Here is a 24815-nt window from a genome sequence, read left to right on the forward strand (position 1 = left end):
TTAATTAGTGATTTTGCAGATGTTGCTTCATAAAGTAATATTTATGTAATTTTGATTGCAGCTGAGGAGATTTGGGGTCTAACAGCATTGATACATCTAATTATACTTTTTTCCCTTCAGATTGGCTGACGTCAGAAATCAGGTGATATTTGCTGTTCGTCAAGAATATGTCGAGCTTGGAGATCAGCTCCTCCTGCTTCAATCAGGAGATGAAATTGCCATTATCCCCCCCATTAGTGGAGGATAGTGCTTTTGAGCCACCTGGGTATGTGAGATAGGTTTTTCTTAGCCAATCTTGTGGAGAAGGATCATACAGATAATAACTTACATATGGTTTCCTTTAACTGTATACTCTTTGTAAGGCTGTCTGCACCAACTCTTGGTAAAGCAGCAACTCTTTATTGGTGCAGATGGACTTATAAATACCTATCATCTCTGCATCAGTTGGTTGTAAGCAGTTTAATGTCCTCTTGATTTGTTCATTCTATTGATTTAACATGGTTTATTGAGATTTTGTGTCGGGCACAGCGCTAGACACTGGAGTTTTAATACTCCTATTTTGCAGGAGGGAGAAGTTAAAAAACTTGTCTAAGATCACATAGCTAATAAGTGGCAGAGCCAACATTTGAACTCAGATTATTATTGGACTCTCTGTGTACTTTTCCACAAATATGCTTATTAATACTGGATAATAGCTCTCCTGGACACAGAGAAATGTAGAAAAATTGCATAGCTGGAAAGTAAAAAGATCACTCTTCGTGAAAAACGCTTACCATTTTCCAGGTATAAAAAACAGCTTTATTATTATAGTTATATTGCTAGTGGGTCTAGGACCCGTGTCATCTTTCCATCTTTCCAAATAAAGTAAGCCACGTCTGAGTAGGATAATGTGTAAGAACATTTCTGTTTTTTTAAAAAATTTAACCCATTATTATTTTTATTATTTGTTTATTTTTAAAATATCTTTATTGGAGTATAATTGCTTTACAATGGTGTGTTAGTTTCTGCTTTATAACAAAGTGAATCAGCTCTATGTATGCATACATCCCCATATCTCCTCCCTCTTGCATCTCCCTCCCACCCTCCCTACCCCACCCCTCTCGGTGGTCACAAAGCACCGAGCTCATCTCCCTGTGCTATGTGGCTGCTTCCCACTAGCTAGCTATTTTACATTTGGTAGTGTATATATGTCCATGCCACTCTCTCACTTTGTCCCAGCTTACACTTCCCCCTCCCCGTGTCCTCAAGTCCATTGTGTATGTCTGTGTCTTTATTCCTGTCCTGCCCTTAGGTTCTTCAGAACCATTTTTTTTTTTTAGATTCCATATATATGTTTTAGCATATGGTATTTGTTTTTCTCTTTCTGACTTACTTCCCTCTGTATGACAGACTCTAGGTCCATCCACCTCACTACAGATAACTCAATTTCGTTTTTTTATGGCTGAGTAATATTCCATTGTATATATGTGCCACATCTTCTTTATCCATTCATCTGTCAATGGACAGGTTAGGTTGCTTGCATGTCCTGGCTATTGTAAATAGAGCTGCAATGAACATTGTGGTGCATGACTCTTTTTGAATTATGGTTTTCTAAGGGTATATGCCCAGTAGTGGGATTGCTGGGTTGTATGGTAGTTCTATTTTTAGTTTTTTAAGGCTTCTCCATACTGAAGAACACTTCTTGGTGTAGTCTGGAGAGGCAGACAGAATGAGGCTTAATTTGTCAACTGAGAAATAAATAATGTAGAAATTAATAATCATCTCTAATTGAAAACTCTTATAAGTTAGGAATGAAAGAAAACTTTCTTAATTTGATAGTGTTTTTCTCCAAAATCAAGTAAATATCATATTGGATGGCAAAACTTTGGTTTTATTAAAGAAAAGAACAAGCCAAGGATGCTTATTTATGTTTTTCGCCCATTTCTTCCCCACTCTTCTGGAGGGTAGTGCCCCAGAAGTGAAGAATAAATATTGTAAAGCCAATTGCCTGGCATGTTGATAGAGATTGGATTTTCTTAGTCCTATTATTTGGAAATAACTCTCCGTTAGATATGTATCTCAGTTTTATTTGGAAACTGTGGTCACCATATCACCACCATGATATAGAAAAATACTATTTTTTTTTGAGTTTGTAGTTTATTCAGAAAACAATGGGCTGCCTTAGGTGTGTGTTTGTGTGTGATAGTTAGAGCTGTTCTTTGGGAAGACTAGGAAGATACTCAGCAGCATTGTGTATGATTTGAGTGTGTTTGACAGGATTTGTAACATGCAGTTTTAGAATCTATGTTATTATAGAATCAAGTTGTGGGAGCTCAGTGTGGTCTGAAGTTCACAGACGGTGTTTGGGTTACCTGTATCGTATTGCGAGATGAAGTGGAAGAAGCTCAGGTGACATGTACAGGAGGTTGAAGCATCTTGGAATCCAGTAACATCTGAATGGCTTTTTTTCAGTAGCATGGCCCTCTTATCTTAAACACACCTTCCCCAGCCCCCATGCTCTGTCTCAGAATGCTGTTTGTTTCCATAAGTTATCCCTATTTGTAATTCCTATTTATTGCTTTGTTCCTCCTCTAGCATAAGTGCCCTGAGCGCCGGAGCCAGGTCTTTTGTTCCCTGGTCTGTATCCAGTGTGTGGGCTTAGTCTCTGACCCTTAGTGAGTACGAAATAAATGCTTGATGAATGAAATGAGAAATGCATGGCAAAGGACTTGTACAGCATCTGGTGAATAGGCGTGCAGTCAATTCCTTTATTTCCTCAGTTACTTAACTGAGGTTGTGCCTGATTATGAAATGAACCCAGTTCCTGTGGAGTCATCATTCTGTTTGCCCTCCTTTTTTGGGTCAAGAAAAAGGCAGTTCTGGGTGTGGTGCTTGGTAATCCAGTGGTTAGAGGTGATGTGTGTGTGGATGCAGGAGATAAGAGTAGCAATTCCAGAGTTTGGAATACGTTGGCAAATGAAATAGATTTCATTTTAAGTGATCATGTTAGTGGTGAGTTCCTTTTTATATCATGCTTGATTCGTTAGGGATATTTGTAAAATTACTGAGTTTTGCTGAAATTTTACACTTGCTTTTTTTTTTTTCTCCGGTACGCGGGCCTCTCACTGTTGTGGCCTCTCCCGTTGTGGAGCACAGGCTCCGGACGCCCAGGCTCAGCGGCCATGGCTCACGGGCCCAGCTGCTCCGCGGCATGTGGGATCTTCCCTGACCAGGGCACGAACCTGTGTCCCCTGCATCGGCAGGCGGACTGTCAACCACTGCGCCACCAGGGAAACCCTACACTTGCTTATTTTTATCATTCAGATCAAATCATGCCTCCTAATGCATCTAATGTAGAAAAAATATATAAATTGGAACATAGCCTATAAGTTCGGTGTTTTTACTCTAGTACCAATGTAAAGGTTTGGTAATATTTTATTTCCAGGAAAGATATAAATGAAGTTGAAGAGAAATCGAAAGATATAATAAAATTCACATCTGAGCAACTTTCAGTAGATGAAGTCTCACAGCTGGTGATTTCTCCATTCTGTGGTGCAGTATCCCTATTTGTAGGTGAGTTGTAATTTTCATAGCATCTATTGACTATACAAGACAGTAGAAATTAGCAGGTGTTTCTCATGTTCAGTGTTAATAGTAAGAGGATTTTAAGATATGGAGCAGTTAGCCAAGATTACCCATGGTGGTGAGTAGAAATTTTTTTAGTTCTTGTTTTGTTTTAGTAATCTTCAAATTAACCTATGTTAAAGGCAAAAAAAAAAAAAAGTAGACTGAAAGTCATTATTAGCAGAGAGAATTCTGATAATCCTGGGAACATAATATTTTCCTTTTAAGGGTCAAATTCTAATTGTTACAAAGGGAATATATACTGGTTTGTCATTTGAATGTTTTCAGTAAACCTGGCTAATCAGTGTCATTTTATTTCCTCATCTTTGTGATGATTATCTTGATTTTCTAATCAAGTTTTTGTGTTTAGAAAATTTCAAAGTAATTTTTAGACAAATTGGTATGCTACTTGTCTATTCAAAAAAAAAAGTAGACTAAAAGTCATTATTAGCAGAGAGAATTCTGATAATCCTGGGAACATAATATTTTCCTTTTAAGGGTCAAATTCTAATTGTTTTTTATTCTATTAGTGTGCTTTTTCTACTGTAGGAAGAAAGCTTATTTTGTAATTTTTTTTTTTAATTTTAGGAACTACAAGGAATAACTTCGAAGGGAAAAAAGTCATTAGCTTAGAGTATGAAGCATATCTACCAATGGCAGAAAATGAAGTCAGAAAAATTTGTAGTGACATTAGGCAGAAATGGCCAGTCAAACACATAGCAGTGTTCCATCGGCTTGGGTATGATTTCCTTTATCAGTTTAAAAGTTTAAGTGTAGTCGTTTTCCGCCTTTGTACTAATGCTGATTCTGGAATCTTTCATTTTCGTCCTGTGTTACCCTGAGAGGGAGGTTTGTTTATCATTCTGGCAGACAGTGCCTTTAAGGCTGCTTGTTACATTGTAACATTTGGAGCATGGCTGATGCTGTAACAAAGTCCAAATGTGCAAGATTCTTTGGCCCTGTTCCCAACAGCCTGTGCTGATGTGTGCTAAAGGCCATGAGACCTTTTCAGAACTGTTTTGTAGTCTGTACCCTGTTTATATGACAGTCTGAGATTTTTTTGATGTAAAAGCCTTTTAAGGTCATTAGATTAGTTTGCTGTTTTGTATCACTAAGAAGAGTGGAGTTCCAGGCTTTGAAAAGAACCCAGCAATGGGACTAAATCTATCATCTATTAGTAATTACTTTGTTATTGATAACTATAATTTTATTAATGTTATCAATTCTGTTATTTACTATTCATTGCTATTTAATACTTTAAATTCTACATTATATTTATCATGCGATTAGTTTGTATTTCTAGGCATTACCTGGCACTGTGCCTTGTTTGTTTGATCAGATATTTGTTGAATCAATGAGGTACTTTTCATCTTGTTGCCCATTCAGTAAATTTAGTGGATACATGCTTACAGATTAGTCACAAGCTTGGCACCTCCTGCTAAACGCAACTGGGATGAATTACTGTTTTCTAACTAAATGGGATGTTTAGGTAAAACAGAACTGGATATTTAGTTCTAGGAATGCTTCACTGGAATTTTTATTTTTTTTCACATGTCTAGTAGATTTTTTAACATGTAGCTTCAGAGGAGATGATGAATTTTTTCCTTCATTTTGTTAAAGCTTAGTTCCAGTGTCAGAAGCAAGCATTATCATTGCTGTGTCCTCAGCCCATAGGACTGCATCCCTCGAAGCTGTGAGCTATGCCATTGATACTTTAAAAGCCAAGGTGCCCATATGGAAAAAGGTAAGTTAAGAAAATATCTAATTTTGTCTTTGGACATGATTTTTCTCAGGAATTTTTAAAGAACAAGGAAGAAGAGTACATACAGAGTATGTACTTCCCTGACTTTATAGGATCTTGTTTTCTTTTTCTAGGAAATAGGATGTTTATGTAATAATCTCCTTTGCAAAATTTATTAAGCATGAAAAATATGTGCCCCAAAGAATGCATGGCCTGGAGAAGACCTCAACAAGTGGTAACAGTTAGAATTCCTAGTCTAGAATGTTCCAGTGGCTCATATATGAAGTATTATCCCTTATATTAGAATTCCCTTGAGTTAGAGGGTCTTTCCTTTGGAGAGCAGGAGTAATGCATGGCTATTTAGTCACTGGCTAAAATAGAGACTTCTCAAGGCAAAAGAGCCTTCTCCTAGAACTCCTTCATTTTAGGAAAAGAAAAGTGGGATATTGCCTCCTTGGAGAAAATGCATAGTAACTGGATTTAAAAACCTAAGTAGGAAATTCTATCTTGTTTTTCGTCCATACATCAAACCCATCAATAAAAGCAAACAAGTCCCTGCTTAAATAGATCATTCTGAAGATATGAAAAGGCCCAGCTCCCTGATTTCTCCCCTGGTGGAGTAACCTCAACAGTGGGATCACTCTGTATTCTCAGAAAAGTGTAGTGACACTGAAGAGCCTCACATTGCCCAACAGCATTGTGGCTGATAGCAAAGCTGAGGAATGGATTCACTGCCCAGTAGAGCAGAAGGCCAGAGTGAAGGACCAGTGGTGAGATGAGCAAATTGGACTCTGAACCAGCACCTGTGAAATTTAGTGACCATATTTTCTGGATAAAAACTGAAACCCATTGTTATAAGGGGATACTTAGGGATTAGAGGATAGGATATGTGAAAGGAATCTGTCTTAGTGAAGCTCAGATATCTGGTTGCTTTGCTGTGAACAAGGCTGCCACAATTTTGATAGACCATGAGACCCTGGGGAGAGCAAGGTAGGAAAAGTATTCCAGAATGAATTGTGAGCCTGGCTGGAAGAGATTCTTTGCCTTGGAGCAAAGAATGGACAGCCAGCTGACAAAGTAGATGAGATGGTAGTTCCCCCAAATAAGGGAGTGGGTAGGAGTTGGGGGTATACTCTCATTGTGATGCTTCAAGAACTGGCTGGGCTTTCTATTTACTTCTCTGTCTGTAGAGGGTGGGAGGGTGTACAGGTGTTCAGAGGATAATTGAATTAGGATTTCTACCCCTTCAGAAATAGAATCTGACTAGAGAGTGAGAAGAGAAAGTGATATATTCTTATTCCCCTTCTGTTCAAAAATTATCTGAATTCTAGTCTGGTTCTGGTTTCAGCCCATGCTTTGAGATCATCTGTGATACAGGCAAGGGATGGGCAGGTGGGTAGGGCACACACTTACAGGGTGTTTGCCACCAGCATGCAGCTCAGACCTGTTTAGGAACCTTTATGGTGGTCTCTTAATTTCAAAGCTAATGGAAATATCCCTTCGGCCTTTGGAAACGCATATTTAGAAATGTGGAAGTAGTAGGTGTGTCTGGAAAGAAAAAATGTTGAAAGACCTTCCATCTTCCCTACATAAACTTGCCCAGGCTGTCTCCTGTCATGATCCCAAGTGGAATTAATTGTTTATTCCTTTCTGTGTTTGCCCCTTGTCTTGTTAAGGCTTCTTGTCTGTCGTTTCTCCTACTCAACTGGGTCCTTGAGTGTAGGGAGCGTGTTTATTCGTTTGTTTGCTCTCAATGCCTTATGCAAATGGCCATTGGATTGTTAAAAGAGGAGCAGATATAAATAGTTGTGATATTCATCCGCCTGATTTATTCAGATATATTTGCATTTATTAAAATGCTCTCCTTTAAATTCTTATTATGGTTCTGCTTTTTTAGGAAATCTATGAAGAATCATCATCATCTTGGAAAAGAAACAAAGAATGCTTTTGGGCAACCGATGATTAAACCACTTAGGTTTTTAGAGTCTTAAATTTTAAACTTGGTAAATTCTTATCTTTGATCATGTTTTGATTTTTCTTCTCCAGAAGATAGTTTACTGAACATAAACTCTTAACGTTACACCAGTGGAACAAGAGAGAAAAAAAAGCAAAATAAATGAGTGTTTAGGATGAGGGCTTATTCGGGAACTAGAGATAGAGGAAAGAAAGGCTTTAGGGAAAAAATGGAAGAATAATTTAAATGTAAGGAAAGATGCCTGTGGTAGACATATTATTCTATGACTAAGCTCTAACTGTAACTTGACTCACATTGAGGTGTGGTCCCTCCTCAGTGACTGTCTCAGAGGCTGCCCCCAACCCCCTACCCCTATGCCCAGTGATATCATTGGTGTCAGGGATGCGTTTTGGGAATGTAGGCGGAACTGGAAGATGTAAAAAGTCCTTATCAGTTACTCTTGGTATGATATATTTTTAGAATTTATATATTTTTAAAATAAGCTAAATAAACACGATTTTAAAAGTTTAAAAGCAATACGCTGTTTTTAAAAATTCAGTGATAATACCTAAGATATTTCATCATATGAAGCTTTCTAGTATTTCAGAATAAGTAATCTTACCATAATACTTACTGTATTTTATTAGTTATTAGTATTGTATCAATATATAAATCAGCATAAAATTATTGTAAAACAAGGCAAGCTAGCAACAAGGGTGCTTTGTGTTATAATGTTAGTTATAAAATTGTACCCACAACCAATTAAAAAGGGAAATTATATGATTATTTGCTAAAGTATTTTCAGATAGTTTTTTTTAGCTTAAGCAACATTATCATTAATAAAGTTATGTTTTCTGAAAAATCTTTATACTAAATAATGGTCCAGTTTTTTTTGTTTTTCTTTTTGCGGTACGCGGGTCTCTCACTGTTGTGGCCTCTCCCATTGTGGAGCACAGGCTCCAGATGTGCAGGCTCAGCAGCCATGGCTCACGGGCCCAGCCGCTCCACAGCATGCGGGATCCTCCTGGACCGGGGCACAAACCCGTGTGCCCTGCATTGGCAGGCGGGCTCTCAACCACTGTGCCTCCAGGGAAGCCCAATGGTCCAGTTTTTGCTTGGTCGACCTATATACTATCTTGGTAGATCTTAGTATATAAGTTCCATATAGTTCTTTTTTCTTTTAAATTGAAGTATTGTTGACTTACAATATTTTGTTAGTTTTACGTGTACAGCATAGTGATTTGGGGGGTTTTGCATATTATATTCCATTATAGGTTATTACAAGATTTTGGTATAATTCCCTATGCTGTACAGTAAATCCTTGTTGCTTATCTGTTTTATGTATAGTAGTTCGTGTCTGTTAATCCCATACTCGTAATTTGTCCTTCCCCTTCATCCTCCCCCTTTGGTAAACATAAGTTTGTTTTCTATATCTGTGAGTGTTTCTGTTTTGTATATAGATTCATTTGTGTTATTTTTTTAGATTCCACATATAAGTGATATCATATAGCATTTGTCTTTCTCTGACTTATTTCACTAAGCATAAGATTCCATAAATCCATCCATGTTGCTGCAAATGGTGATTTTGTTTTGTGTGTGTGGTGAGTAATATTCCATTGTATGTGTATGTGTGTATATGTCACATCTTCTTAAGCCAGTCATCTGTTGGGTTGCTTCCCTGTCTTGGCTATTATGTAATCAGTAGTGCTGCTGTGAACATTGTGGTGCGTGTATCTTTTCGAATTAGAGTTTTCTTGTTTTCTGGATATATACCCAGGAGTGGAATTGCTCAATCATGTGGTAGTTCTATTTTTAGTTTTTTAAGGAACCTCCGTACTATTTTCCATAGTGGCTGCACCAGTTTACATTACCATCAACAGTGTTCAAGCGTTCCTTTTTCTCCACATCCTCTCCAGTATTTATTATTTATAGACTGTTCGATGATAGCCATTCTGACTGTGATAACTCAGTGAAGCGATACCTCATTGTGGTTTTGATTTGCATTTCTTTAATAATTAGTGGTGTTTCATGCGCTTGTTAGTAATCTGTATGTCTTTGGAAAAATGTCTGTTTGGGTCTTCTGCCCAATTTTTTATTGGGGCATTTGTTTTTTTGATATTATATGAGCTGTTTATAAATATATTTTTGATATTAACCCCTTGTCAGTTGCATCATTGCAAATATTTTCTCCCATTCTGAAGGTTTTCATTTTGTTGATGGTTTCCTTTGTTGTGCAAGAGCTTTTAACTTTCATTAGGTCCCATTTGTTTATTTTACTTTTTATTTCTTTTGCCTTGGGAGACTGACCTAAGAAAATAATTGCTGAGATTTATGTCAAAAAATATTTTGCCTGTGTTCTCTTTTAGGACTTTTATGGTGTCATTTCGTATATTTAGGTCTTTAAACCATTTTGAGTTTATTTTTGTGTATGGTGTGAGGGAATATTCTAATTTCATTGTTTTACATATAGCTGTCCAGCTTTTGCAACACCACTTGTTGAAGAGATTGTCTTTTCTCTATTGTACATTCTTGTCTCCTTTGTTGTGGATTAACTGACCATAGGTGTGTGGGTTTATTTCTGCGCTCTCTATTTTGTTCCATTTATCTATGAGTGTGTATTTGTGCCAGTACCATGCTGTTTTGAGTACTGTAGCTTTGTAGTATAGTCTGAAGTCTGGAAGGGTTATACCTCCAGCTTTGTTCTTTTTTTCTCAGGATTGCTTTAGCAGTTCTGGGTCTTTTGTGGTTCCTTATAAATTTTAGGGTTTTTTTGTTCTAATTCTGTGAAAAATGTTATGGGTATTTTGATAGGGATTGCACTAAATCTGTAGATTGCTTTGAATGATTTTTTTTTTTTGGTATTTCTGTGGTATCAGTTGTAACTTCTCCTCTTTCATTTCTTATTTTGTTTATTTGAGTCCTCTCTCATTTCTTCCTGGTGAGCCTGCCTAGAGGTTTGTCACTTTTGTTTATCTTTTAAAAAAAACCAATTCTTGGTTTTATTGATCTTTTCTGTTGTGTTTTGATCTCTATTTTATTTATTCCCTCTCTGATCTTTATTATTTCTTTCCTTATGTTGACTTTGAGCTTTGTTGGTTTTTCTTCTAATTCTTTTAGGTGATAAGTTAAGTTTTTATTTGAGATTTTCCTTGTTTCTTGGGGAAGGCTTGTATCACTATGAACTTCCCTCTTAGAACTACTTTTACTGTATCCCATAAATCTTGTAAGGTTGTTTTCATTGTTGTTTGTCTTCAGGTATTTTCTTATTTCTTCTTTGATTTCATCATTGACTCACTGTTTTTTTTTTAAAACCATGTTGTTTATTCTCCATATCTTTGTGTTTTTCTCGTTTTTCTTTCTGTAGATGATTTCTAGTTTTATACCATTATGTTCATAAAAGATGCTTGATATAATTTCTACCGCCTTAAATTTTTCGAGGCTGTTTTGTGTCTTAGTATGTGGTCCAGCCTAGAGAACATTCCATGCATGCTTAAAAAGAATGTGTTTTCTGCTTTTTTTTGGATGTAGCGTCCTATACATATCAGTTAAGTCCAGCAGGTCATTTCTGTCATTTAGGACCTCTGTTGCCTTATTGATTTTCTGTCTGGATGATCAGTCCTTTGATATCAGTGGGGTGTTAAAGTCTCCTACTGTTACTGTGTTCCTGTCAATTGCTCCCTTTATGTCTGTTAGTATCTGCTTTATATATTTAGGTGCTCCTGTATTGGGTGTGTATATGTTAACAAGTGTAATATCCTTTCCTTGTATTGATCCCTTTATTATTATATAATACTCTCCTTTGTCTTTCCTTATGGCCTTTGTTTGTTTGATTTTTTAAAAAATTTATTTTATTTATTTTTGGCTGCGTTGGATCTTTGTTGCTGTGGGCGGGCTTTTTCTAGTTGCAGCGAGCAGGCTTCCCATTGCAGTGGCTTCTCTTGTTGCGGAGCACGGGCTCTAGGTGCGTGGGCTTCAGTGGTTGTGGCTCGCGGGCTCCAGAGTGCAGGCTTAGTAGTTGTGGTGCACGGGTTTCATTGCTCCGCGGCATGTGGGATCTTCCTCGACCAGGGCTCGAACCCATGTCCCCTACATTGGCAGGCAGATTGCCAACCACGGCGCAACCAGGGAAGCCCCTGGCCTTTGTTTTAAAGTCTATTTTGTCTGATATGAATATTACTACCCCCAGCTTCTTGTCATTTCCATTTGTATGAAATATCTTTTTCCATCCTTTCACTTTCAGTCTGATATGTCTTTTGCCCTGAAGTGAGTCTCTTTTAGGCAGCATATTGCAGGTTCTCATTTTTTTATACAATAGCCACTCTATGTGTTTTTTTTTTTTTTTTTTTAAGCAGGTGGCAATGCCCAAGCTCAATGCAGGAGAAAGTGCTGCATTAAGGGGAGCTGTGAGACATCAGGTTAGAAAGATCCGTGATGTGTAAGACTCTGAGCGCCACACGGGAAGTCCCACGGCTTCTGATCAAGGCAGTGTCCTGGTGGGAATTGTTTTAGGAAAGCAAATACAGTGGTTGCTTATAAGACGTATTTTATTGGAAGAAATCGCAGGTAGGAAAACCCTCTGCGAGAGTAAAGTAACAACCCCTGATGGGAAAATAAGGATCCGCATTATGAAGGCAGCACTTCGAACTCACCACCGCCTGCAAGCGTTTCCTCATCCTCCCGTCAGAGGGAATCTCCTCTTTAAAGCCCCATTTTCCTTATGTTTAAGGGTTGCTCACGAGGCAAGGATATAAGCAATAACTGAGATTAAACAGCCATAATGCAAAAGTTACATCAGCACAGACACCAAAATAGGAAGAACCGAGAGAGACACGGTCCCATCAGGATCTCCAGGCACCGCCCCCTCCTCTATGTCTTTTGATTAGAGCATTTAGTCCATTGACATTTAAGATAATTATTGATATGTATGTACTTATTGCCATTTTATTCCTTGTTTTCCAGTTCTACTTTGTTTATTTTTCATTTTGTGGTTTGGTGAGTTTGTTTTGTAGTATGCTTGAGTTCCTTTCTTTTTGCTTGTTTGTGAATCTGTTGTATGTTTTTGATTTGTGGTTACCATGGAGTTCATGTATGTTGATCCATAACAATATCTACTTGCTTTAAACTAAGTTATTCAAGTCCAAACACATTCTAAAAGATCTACATTTTTTACTCCTCCACATTTTGTGATTTTGATGTACTATTTTACATCTTCATGCTTATTCTTTTACTGCTTATTGTAGTTAAAATCGCTTTTACATTTTCTGTTTCTTTTTTAATCTATGTACTGATTTATTTAAGTGATCTTCAATCCTTACTTTATATTTGCCTTTCCTATTGCGATTTTCCCTTTCCTATAGATTCTTTTCTTCCATTTAGAGAAGACCCTTCAGTATTTCTTATAGTGTAGGTTTAGTATTGCTGAATTTTTTAAGTTTTTGCTTGTCTGAGAAATTCTCTGTCTCTCTTTCTATTCTAAGTGATAGTCTTGCTGGGTAGAGTATCATAGGTTGCAGGTTTTACCCTTTCAGGAATTTGCATATATCATGCCACTCCCTTCTGGTCTGCAAAGTTTCTGCAGAGAAATCAGCTTATAACCTTAGGGGGGTTCCCTTGTAACTGACTCTGTTTTTCTTCCATTACCTTTAGAATCCTCTCTTTATATTTAACATTTGCCATTTTAACTATGACATGTCTTTTTTTTTTTTTTTTTTAGTTTCTGCTTTATAACAAAGTGAATCTGTTATACACATACATCTGTTCCCATATCCCTTCCCTCTTGCATCTCCCTCCCTCCCAACCTCCCTATCCCACCCCTCCAGGTGGTCACAAACCACCGAGCTGATCTCCCTGTGCTATGCGGCTGCTTCCCACTAGCTGTCTACCTTACGTTTGGTAGTGTATATATGTCCATGCCTCTCTCTCGCTTTGTCACAGCTTACCCTTCCCCCTCCCCATATCCTCAAGTCCATTCTCAAGTAGGTCTGTGTCTTTATTCCTGTTTTACCCCTAGGTTCTTCATGACATTTTTTTTCCCTTAAATTCCATATATATGTGCTAGCATACGATATTTGTCTTTCTCTTTCTGACTTACTTCACTCTGTATGACAGACTCTAGGTCTATCCACCTCATTACATATAGCTCAATTTCGTTTCTTTTTATGGCTGAGTAATATTCCTTTGTATATATGTGCCACATCTTCTTTATCCATTCATCTGATGATGGACACTTAGGTTGTTTCCATCTCCGGGCTATTGTAAATAGAGCTGCACTGAACATTTTGGTACATGTCTCTTTTTGAATTATGGTTTTCTCAGGGTATATGCCCAGTAGTCGGATTGCTGGGTCATATGGTAGTTCTATTTGTAGTTTTTTAAGGAACCTCCGTACTGTTCTCCATAGTGGCTGTACCAATTCACATTCCCACCAGCAGTGCAAGAGTGTTCCCTTTTCTCTACACCCTCTCCAGCATTTATTGTTTGTAGATTTTTTGATGATGGCCATTCTGACTGGTGTGAGATGATATCTCATTGTAGTTTTGATTTGCATTTCTCTAATGATTAATGATGTTGAGCATTCTTTCATGTGTTTGTTGGTAGTCTATATATCTTCTTTGGAGAAATGTCTGTTTAGGTCTTCTGCCCATTTTTGGATTGGGTTGTTTGTTTTTTTGCTATTGACCTGCATGAGCTGCTTATAAATTTTGGAGAGTAATCCTTTGTCAGTTGCTTCATTTGCAAATATTTTCTCCCATTCTAAGGGTTGTCTTTTGGTCTTGTTTATGGTTTCCTTTGCTGTACAAAAGCTTTGAAGTTTCATTAGGTCCATTTCTTTATTTTTGTTCTTATTTCCATTTCTGTAGGACGTGGGTCAAAAAGGATCTTGCTGTGATTTATGTCATAGAGTGTTCTGCCTATGTTTCCCTCTAAGAGTTTGATAGTTTCTGGCCTTACATTTAGGTCTTTAATCAATTTTGAGCTTACTTTTGTGTATGGTGTTAGGGAGTGATCTAATCTCATACTTTTACATGTACCTGTCTAGTTTTCCCAGCACCACTTATTGAAGAGGCTGTCCTTTCTCCACTGTACATTCCTGCCTCCTTTATCAAAGATAATGTGACCATATGTGCGTGGGTTTATCTCTGGGCTTTCTATCCTGTTCCATTGATCTATCTTTCTGTTTTTGTGCCAGTACCATACTGTCTTGATTACTGTAGCTTTGTAATATAGTCTGAAGTCAGGGAGCCTGATTCCTCCAGCTCCGTTTATCGTTCTCAAGATTGCTTTGGCTATTCTGGGTCTTTTGTTTTTCCAAACAAATTTTGAAATTTTTTGTTCTAGTTCTGTGAAAAATGCCAGTGGTAGTTTGATAGGGATTGCATTGAATCTGTAGATTGCTTTGGTTAGTAGAGTCATTTTCACAATATTGATTCTTCCAATCCAGGAGCATGGTATATCTCTCCATCTATTTGTATCATCTTTAATTTCTTTCATCAGTGTCTTACAACGTTCTGCATACAGGTCTTTTGTCTCCTTAAGTAGGTTTATTCCTAGATATTTTATTCTTTTTGTTGCAATGGTAAATGGGAGTGTTTCCTTGATTTCACTTTCAGATTTTTCATCATTAGTGTACAGGAATGCCAGAGATTTCTGTGCATTAATTTTGTATCCTGCAACTTTACCAAATTCATTGATTAGCTCTAGTAGTTTTCTGGTAGCATCTTTAGGATTCTCTATGTATAGTATCATGTCATCTGCAAACAGTGACAGCTTTACTTCTTCTCTTCCAATTTGGATTCCTTTTATTTCCTTTTCTTCTCTGATGGCTGTGGCTAAAACTTCCTAAACTATGTTGAATAAGAGTGGTGAGAGTGGGCAGCCTTGTCTTGTTCCTGATCTTAGTGGAAATGGTTTCAGTTTTTCACCATTGAGGATGATGTTGGCTGTGGGTTTGTCATATATGGCCTTTATTCTGTTGAGGAAATTTCCCTCTATGCCTACTTTCTGCAGGGTTTTTATCATAAATGGGTGTTGAATTTTGTCAAAAGCTTTCTCTGCATCTATTGAGATGATCATGTGGTTTTTCTCCTACAGTTTGTTAATATGGTGTATCACGTTGATTAATTTGCGTATATTGAAGAATCCTTGCATTCCTGGAATAAACCCCACTTGATCATGGTGTATGATCCTTTTAATGTGCTGTTGGATTCTGTTTGCTAGTATTTTGTTGAGGATTTTTGCATCTATGTTCATCAGTGATATTGGCCTGTAGTTTTCTTTCTTTGTGACATCCTTGTCTGGTTTTGGTATCAAGGTGATGGTGGCCTCGTAGAATGACTTTGGAAGTGTTCCTCCCTCTGCTATATTTTGGAAGAGTTTGAGAAGGATGGGTGTTAGCTCTTCTCTAAATGTTTGATAGAATTCGCCTGTGAAGCCATCTGGCCCTGGGCTTTTGCTTGTTGGAAGATTTTTTATCACAGTTTCGATTTCAGTGCTTGTGATTGGTCTGTTCATATTTTCTATTTCTTCCTGAGTCAGTCTTGGCAGGTTGTGCATTTCTAAGAATTTGTCCATTTCTTCCAGTTTGTCCATTTTATTGGCATAGAATTGCTTGTAGTAATCTCTCATGATCTTCTGTATTTCTGCAGTGTCAGTTGTTACTTCTCCTTTTTCATTTCTGATTCTATTGATTTGAGTCTTCTCCCTTTTTTTTTTGATGAGTCTGGCTAATGTTTTATCAATTTTGTTTATCTTCTCAAAGAACCAGCTTTTAGTTTTATTGACCTTTGCTGTCGTTTCCTTCATTTCTTTTTCATTTATTTCTGATCTGATCTTTATGATTTCTTTCCTTCTGCTAACTTTGGGGGATTTTTGTTCTTCTTTCTCTAATTGCTTTAGGGGCAAGGTCAGGTTGTTTACTCGAGATGTTTCCTGTTTCTTAAGGTGGGATTGTATTGCTATAAACTTCCCTCTTGGAACTGCTTTTGCTGCATCCCATAGGTTTTGGGTCGTCGTGTCTCCATTGTCATTTGTTTCTAGGTATTTTTTATTTTCTCTTTGATTTCTTCAGTGATCACTTCGTTATTAAGTAGTGTATTGTTTAGCCTCCATGTGTTTGTATTTTTAACAGATCTTTTCCTGTAATTGATATCTAGTCTCATAGCATTGTGGTCGGAAAAGATACTTGATACAATTTCAATTTTCTTAAATTTACCAAGGCTTGATTTATGACCAAGATATGATCTATCCTGGAGAATGTTCCATGAGCACTTGAGAAAAATGTGTATTCTGTTGTTTTTGGATGGAATGTCCTATAAATATCAATTAAGTCCATCTTGTTTAATGTATCATTTAAAGCTTGTGTTTCCTTATTTATTATCATTTTGGATGATCTGTCCATTGGTGAAAGTGGGGTGTTAAAGTCCCCTACTCTGATTGTGTTACTGTCGATTTCCCCTTTTATGGCTGTTAGTATTTGCCTTATGTATTGAGGTGCTCCTATGTTGGGTGCATAAATATTTACAATTGTTATATCTTCTTCTTGGATCAATCCCTTTATCATTATGTAGTGTCCTTCTTTGTCTCTTCTAAGAGTCTTTATTTTAAAGTCTATTTTGTCTGATATGAGACATGCTACTCCAGCTTTCTTTTGATTTCCATTTGCATGGGATATCTTTTTCCATCCTGTCACTTTCAGTGTGTATGTGTCCCTAGGTCTGAAGTGTGTCTCTTGTAGACAGGATATATATGGGTCTTGTTTTTGTATCCATTTAGCCAATCTGTGTCTTTTGGTGGGAGCATTTAGTCCATTTACATTAAGGTAATATCGATATGTATGTTCGAATTCCCATTTTCTTAATTGTAAAGGGTTCGTTATTGTAGGTATTTTCCTTCTGTTGTGTTTCTTGCCTGGAGAAGTTCCTTTAGCATTTGTTGTAAAGCTGGTTTGGTGGTGCTGAACTCTCTCAGCTTTTGCTTGTCTGTAAACGTTTTAATTTCTCCATCAAATCTGAATGAGATCCTTGCTGGGTAATCTTGTTTGCATGTTTTTCTCCTTCATCACTTTAAATATGTCCTGCCACTCACTTCTGGCTTGTAGAGTTTCTGCTGAAAGATCAGCTGTTAACCTGATGGGGATTCCCTTGTGTGTTATTTGTTGTTTTTCCCTTGCTGCTTTTAATATGTTTTCTTTGTGTTTAATTTTTGACAGTTTGATTAATATGTGTCTTGGCGTATTTCTCCTTGGATTTATTCTGTATGGGACTCTCTGTGCTTCCTGGACTTGACTAACTCTTTCCTTTCCCATATTAGGGAAGTTTTCATCTATAATCTCTTCAAATATTTTCTCAGTCCCTTTCTTTTTCTCTTCTTCTTCTGGAACCCCTATAATTCGAATGTTGGTGCATTTAATATTGTCCCAGAGGTCTCTGAGACTGTCCTCTGTTCTTTTCATTCTTTTTTCTTTATTCTGCTCTGCAGCAGTTATTTCCACTATTTTATCTTCCACGTCACTTATCCGTTTTTCTGCCTCAGTTATTCTGCTATTGATCCCATCTAGAGTATTTTTCCTTTCATTTATTGTGTTTTTAATCGATGCTTGATTCATCTTTAGTTCTTCTAGGTCCTTGTTAACTGTTTCTTGCATTTTGTCTCTTCTATTTCCAAGATTTTGGATCATCTTTACTATTATTCCGAATGCTTTTTCCGGTAGACTGCCTGTTTGCTCTTCATTTGTTAGGTCTGGTGGGTTTTTATCTTTCTCCTTCACCTGCTGTGTGTTTTTCTGTCTTCTCATTTGGCTTATCTTACTGTGTTTGGGGTCTCCTTTTTTCTGGCTGCAGGTTCGTAGTTCCCGTTGTTTTTGGTGTCTGTCCCCAGTGGCTAAGGTTGTTTCAGTGGGTTGTGTAGACTTCCTGTTGGACGGGACTGGTGCCTGTGTTCTGGTGGATGAGGCTCGATCTTGTCTTTCTGTTGGACAGGTCCACGTCTGGTGGTGTGTTTTGGGGTGTCTGTGGCCTTATTATGATTTTAGGCAGTCTCTCTGCTAATGGGTGGCGTTGTGTTCTTGTCTTGCTAGTTGTTTGGCATAGGGTGTCCAACACTGTAGCTTGCTGGTCGTTGAGTGGTGCTGGGTGCTGGTGTTGAGATGGAGATATCTGGGTGATTTTCGCCATTTGATATTATGTGGAGCTCGGAGGTCTCTTGTGGACCAGTGTCCTGAAGTTGGCTCTCCCACCTCAGAGGCACAGCACTGACTCCTGGCTGCAGCACCAAGAGCCTTTCATCCACACGGCTCCTCAATTTGGGATGATTTGTTGTCTATTCATGTATTCCGCAGATGCAGGGTACATCAAGTTGATTGTGGAGCTTTAATCCGCTGCTTCTGAGGCTGCAGGGAGAGGTTTCCCTTTCTCTTCTTTATTCTCACAGCTCCCGGGTCTCAGCTTTGGATTTGGCCCCGCCTCTGTGTGTAGGTCGCCGGAGGGCACCTGTTCTTCGCTCAGACACTACGGGATTAAAGGAGCAGCTGCTTCGGGGACTCTGGCTCACTCAGGCCGGGGGGGAGGGAGGGGTTACGGAGCGCGGGGCAAGTCTGCGGTGACAGAGGCCGGCGTGATGTTGCACCAGCCCGAGGCGTGCCATGCGCTCTCCCGGGGAAGCCGTCCTGGGACCCCGGCAGTGGCGGGCTGCACAGGCTCCCCGGAAAGGGGGCGTGGACAGTGACCTGCGCTCGCACACAGGCTTCTTGGCGGCGGCAGCAGCAGCCCCAGCGTCCCACGCCCGTCTCTGGGGTCCACGCTTTTAGCCGTGGCTCGCGCCCGTCTCTGGAGCTCCTTTAAGCAGTGCTCTTAATGCCCTCTCCTCGCGCACCAGGAAACAGAGGGAAGAAAAAGTCTCTTGTCTGTTCGGCAGGTGCAGACGTTTTCCTGGAGTCCCTCCTCGCCAGCCGTGGTGCACTAACCCATGCAGGCTATGTTCACGCCGCCAACCCCAGTCCTCTCCCTGCGCTCCGACCGAAGCCTGAGCCTCAGCTCCCAGCCCCTGCCTTCCCAAGCGGGCGAGCAGACAAGCCTCTCGGGCTGGTGTGTGCCTGAGGGCACCGATCCTCTGTGCCGGAATCTCTCCGCTTTGCCCTCTGCACCCCTGTGGCTGCGCTCTCCTCCATGGCTCCGAAGCTTTCCCCCTCCGCCACTCCGAGTCTCCGCCCGCGAAGGGGCTTCTAGTGTGTGGAAACCTTTCCTCCTTCACGCCTCCCTCCCACTGGTGCAGGCCCCGTCCCTATTCTTTTGTCTCTGTTTTTTCTTTTGCCCTACCCAGGTACGTGGGGAGTTTCTTGCCTTTTGGGGGTCTGAGGTCTTCTGCCAGCATTCAGTAGGTGTTCTGTAGGAGTTGTTCCACGTGTAGATGAATTTCTAGTGTGTCTGTGGGGAGGAAGGTGATCTCCGCGTCTTACTCTTCCGCCGTCTTCCCCCTCGAACCTCTATGACATGTCTTGGTGTGGGTCTCTTTGGGTTCATCTTGTTTGGTAGCCTCCATCCTTCCTGTACCTGGATATCTGTTTCCTTCTTCAGGTTTGGGAAGTTTTCAGCCATAATTTCTTTAATTACATTTTCGATCCTCTTCTCTCTTTTTTCTCCTTCTGGAACCCCTGTTATGTATAGGTTGATCTGTTTTATATTATGCCATAGATCTCATATGTTGCTTTCATGTTTTTAAATTTTTCATTCTACTGTTCTGATTGGGTGATTTCCATTATTCCATCTTCCAGATCACTTATTCGTTCTCCTGTGTCATTTAGTTGGCTATTCATTGCTTCTGGATTGTTTTTCGTCTGCAAAATTGAATTATCTAGTTTTGATTGGTTCATCTTTAGGGTTTCTAGTTCCTTCTTAATGTGATCTGCGTTTATAGCAATAATCTTTCTTAATTCAGTTAGTTTTTCTTTTTTTTTTTTTTTTTTTTTGGCGGTGCTTGGGCCTCTCACTGTTGTGGCCTCTCCCGTTGCGGAGCACAGGCTCCGTGGCCATGGCTCACGGGCCCAGCCGCTCCGCGGCACATAGGATCCTCCCAGACCGGGGCACGAACCCGTGTCCCCTGCATCAGCAGGCGGACCCTCAACCACTGCACCACCAGGGAAGCCCTCAGTTAGTATTTTTATTACCAACTTTTTAGACTCAGGGTCTGGTAGACTGATGAACCCTGTTTCGTTATTTATTCTTTCAGGGAATTCCTCTTACTCTTTTAATTGGTGCTACTTCCTCTGCCTTTTCATTTTACTTAACTTTCTCTGTCTCTATGAACTTAGGAGAAAGTTATCTGTTTTGGTCTTGAAGGGGTGTTTTTATGTGGGAGCATCCCTATGTAGACCGTGTGTGTCCAAAGTCTTGGGTGTAGGGGCTGGTTTTGATATGGATGCCAGCCACGTCTTCCCTCAGAGTGTGCTGGCCACTATCACGTTGATAGGGGGTGTGGCTGGTGTTGGAGGATGTAAATCCTGTGCAGGGTGTGAGGCAGGACTTCCTCTCTGCCCTGTGGCTGTGACCACACTGATAAGGGGGGAGCCTGATCCCCAGTTGCTGGAATAGAAGCTCTGCGGGTCAGGCTCAGTCAGGCTCCCTTCCCCTTGAGTGTGTGCTCTGCCCCCAAGGAGGGGAGTGCTGAAGCAAGTGAGGCCCGTGAGCTCACAGAGGACCGAGGTGGGTGTCTGTGGCTCTGCTCACACACAGCCCAAGGTCCCGTCTCTTCCCCCATTGTGTTTGTCCCAGATCTAGTGCAGGGCTGTGGCTTGGAGCGGGTGGGGCCGGAGCGTTTGCTAAGCTGGGGCTGGAGGTTGGGGCGTGTGGCTGCAGGAATTGAGGTGGCTGTTCTGCCACCAGAGGTCTGGGCTGCCTCAGTGGCGGTCTTCCCAGGACCTGTCTGCCCCAGATCCAGTGCCGGGTTGTGGAGTGGGTGAGGCCAGGGTGCTTGCTTGGCCAGGAGACTGACTGCAGCGTGTTCCAGTGGCACTGCCTGTGCATGTGCTTACAGTGGCCGTTGCTGCCCCACCTGGGTCACCCCTGGCCCCCCGGACTGCCTCTGTGTAGCAACAATGAGTCTTTTCCCAGGGTCTGGCTGGCTGAGCTCTTGTGCCAAGATGTGATGTGGAGTGAGCAGGGCCCAGGGTTTTCACCCTGCTTGGATTGGGGAGTGCAGCGAGGTGGCAGCCACCAGTGCGAGGCCCTCTCCACCCTGATTGCTGGCAAGCCAGCACGCGTGCACTCCTCAAGAGCAGAGTTTAGGCTTCTCCAGCCCTTCTATCTGCCCCAGCAGTTTTCCCAGCAACCAACCAGGCTTGTCTCCTCTGTGTAGGACCCTGGGCCTGGGATGCCCAGTCTGTGGCTCAGCCTGCTCACACCCCAGGAGGAGGGTTCACCTGTGCGGACCTTCTCTTCCTTTCAGATCCCTTCCAGGGGCAGAGGCCCCAACTTTTGCTTCTTTTCCATCCTACCCAGTTATGTGGAAATCTTCCTTGCCATTTCAGTTGTATAGGAGTTCTTTTGCCAAGTTTCCGGTTGGTTTTCTGTGTGAATTGTTCCACACATAGATGTATTTTGGTATGTTTGTCAGGAGAGGTGAGCTCCATGTCCTCCTACTTTGGCATCTTGATCTGACCTCCATATAGTTTTTAAAGTAATAATATATTGGCATAATTTTGGGCAGTTGACATCATAAAATTATCATTGTGCATTTTGGGAACAAAGACTTACATTTTCATACCCAAAGATTTTTTTTTCAGTAATATCACTAGTTACATCTAGCAAAGCATTTTTTACCTAAGGAATTCATTTGTTCAACAAATACTGAATGCCTGTTCTGTGCGAGGCACCCACCAGTGGTCTTTGTCTGCCAATGTTAGATACCATGGGGAAGATCCTGCATCCTGTCTTTGGCTGGGACCTTTGGAACAGCCATATGGACATTAGGAATCTCCTGCTTATTTGGTGTTTATTCCTTCACCTATTCAGAGATTGGACCAGAAGAATCGTGGGGAGGCTGACAAATCCTCCACCAACTATTCCCTTACCGAGATGGGGTTGTCTGTCTGGTCTCAACCTTACCCTCTCTGAATTCACTGCCTGCCTCCCTCCCACCAAACTTTGTCCTCCTATTTGAGAACAGGGGCTGGTGGTTGGACAACAGTCAGTTACATTCTGTGTGAAAGCACAGTATCATGAGATTACTGGGCCACCAGATATTCCTGGGATTTTGCACCCATGTTCATATGTTGTTTATTATGTCATATATGTATGAGGTATATGTGGATTTCAGGATTTTTCTACTCAAATATTTCTTTAGAGGATCTTTATTGATGGTAATTAAATATTTAAAGAACAAAGTATTCTCTAAGCATGTTTTATTAAAGTCATGTCTTAATTTTGAGTAGGTTTTGTTCTAAGTCAGGAACACAGACTATTATGCTTTTAAGTCTCCAATACAGAGGTTAAGGAGTTAATCTGGGACTAAAATGCTAAAACTGGGATGGAACATCCCTGACAGTTTTTAGTGCATTGCACTGGATTTAAATAGGGTCTTTGATCCCCAGTTTCTTAGGTGTGGCAGTGTTCATTGGTGGTGAGGTAATAAGGGGCTAGCATCACTTTGACAGAGCCTTTCTACACCCGTAGCTTAGTTGCTTCACTAATTAGAAGAGTAACCTAAAAAAATCGGCCTTTAAGTGGATTGTAATGTTTAAAGTCACTTTGGAACTGTGGCTTTGTATGACAGCCTATGTAAATTCACCCAAGAAGTAGGAAACTCAGATTACTTGCGTTTCAAGTTTTTTAACAGGTAGCAAAATTTAAAGAATTTTATCTTTGGATGAAAGTAATAGTGGATGGTCAACAAATGAAGTATTTTGTGATTTTGTGGATATTTTTGTCCTTTAGATATGATGTTGAGCCACTGTATTTTCAGCATGTTTTGAGAAATAGTGATTAAGGAGCCAGAAGTTTGAATCTTGATCTTAGATCCCTGAATGAACCTATTGGAGAATTAGAAAACAGTTCCTGGATATCTTTTGAATCCACTCGTTTCTTTTTTCTGCTGCTACATTTGTCATCCAAGCCACCACTCCGTTTCTCTTGGACTGTTGCTGTGGCCTGGTGACAGTCCCCCTTCCTTCTCCCACTTAGGTCACTTCATCATCCTACTTGAACCTTCTGATAGGTAATCACATCCTAGAACTTCAGTGTTCTCACCATGACCTACAACCTACATGATCGGGCTCCTGCCTGCCCCTCTCACCTCCTCTCTTGCACCAGGCTCCCTGCTTTGCTGTGGTGCTTTGTGGCAGGCTTATTCTCCCTAAGTAAGACTCCTTGCCGGTCTTTTTGTCTAGAATGCCCTTCCTCCAGGAATTCCTATAGTCTGCTTCCTCACTTCCTCCCTAATTAAATGTCACCTCCTCAGAGAGCCTTCTCTGACTACCCTATTTAAAACTGGATTCCTGTTCCCTTCCCTTGCTCTACTTTATATCTTGCAGTGGCACTTAACCACTACCTCATGTACTCCATCTGTTCATTTATCTCCATCACTAGACTGTCAACTTCCTGAGGCTAGGGATTTTTTGTCTCTGTCACCACAGTGTCTAACCATGACACGCACTCAAGAGTGCTCAGAAGTTCTGTCGGTGTTAAGTATTGTGCCCCCAAATTAAACACACGTGACACGATGTGTAGTTGTAGTGCTTACAGATGTGTAAAAGTATCTGGCTAGCTGAATGAGTGGATAGGTGCAGCGTTTTCTTCTGCAGTCTTCCTCACTCCCATCCTGCAATGTCTCTCCTACGTAGTTCCTGAGCACCTAGTTGTAGTAAAGGCCTCTCTTAAGGCAGTAACAATTTGTGTGGTGTAGTTAGGTAGCTCACCCAGCAGAGGGCAGTGGAGCTAGGGTTATAGTAAGAACAACTTAAGTTAGCTTTTTACTTTTATTTTGCGCAGAATCAGGAAGTTCAGTTTAGTTAGTAGCCTTTTTCTTTTAGTTAGGTTGGAGTGGTCCTAAGATGAAAATCAGTCCCTCTTTTTGAATAAGATTATTTCCAATCTTTAATTGGTATCTTAGTTTTAAATATTAAAGGGTTATGATAGGATGAGGAATTTTTTAAAAATGTTCTGTGTAGTTTTTAAAAGGTGATATAGAATGAATAAAAGGAATTACTTTTTAAAAATACATAAATATAAAACTTTTCCGATTTGGAACAGAATGGTAGATTTGATACAGGTCTTTAACCTACTCTGTGACAATCCAAAGAAAAATGAATGTTCTTTCTCTTCAAAGTTGTATTTTAATGTACGAAGCATACCAGATACGCTTACTGGTGGTGGTTCTGCAATCAGCTGCCCTTATGATGTGCTTCACCAGAATTGAGATGGGCCAAACTGAGGAAGGCATGTGGGAGTCCACCTGGTAGGAATTGGAGATGTTTGTGCATAGGTGTGCAACCCAACACATACCCAGCAACCTTTGCATTGATGCGCCAGC

At 40.1% G+C, this 24815-nt stretch overlaps 1 protein-coding gene across 3 annotated transcripts in view; it reads left to right on the forward strand.

The window, feature by feature from the left end:
- The window catches only part of MOCS2 (molybdenum cofactor synthesis 2), a 33719-nt gene that overhangs the window by 1159 nt on the left and 7745 nt on the right, over positions 1 to 24815 (forward strand). The window contains exons 2-7 of one of the 3 annotated variants that reach the window (XM_082621638.1): positions 121 to 265; positions 3425 to 3552; positions 4192 to 4342; positions 5224 to 5347; positions 7242 to 7347; positions 24612 to 24695. In XM_082621638.1, the coding sequence (XP_082477764.1) occupies positions 168 to 265; positions 3425 to 3552; positions 4192 to 4342; positions 5224 to 5347; positions 7242 to 7310 (570 nt within the window). In that variant the 5' untranslated portion in view covers positions 121 to 167 and the 3' untranslated portion in view covers positions 7311 to 7347; positions 24612 to 24695. Of the gene's footprint in view, positions 1 to 120; positions 266 to 3424; positions 3553 to 4191; positions 4343 to 5223; positions 5348 to 7241; positions 8177 to 24611; positions 24696 to 24815 lie in introns of those variants that run through there. The other 2 variants (XM_082621639.1, XM_082621637.1) reach the window with 2 other exon arrangements.

The sequence above is a fragment of the Mesoplodon mirus genome (genome assembly GCF_964341445.2).
Source record: "Mesoplodon mirus genome assembly, chromosome: 5".
Classification (NCBI taxonomy): Eukaryota; Metazoa; Chordata; class Mammalia; order Artiodactyla; family Ziphiidae; genus Mesoplodon; species Mesoplodon mirus.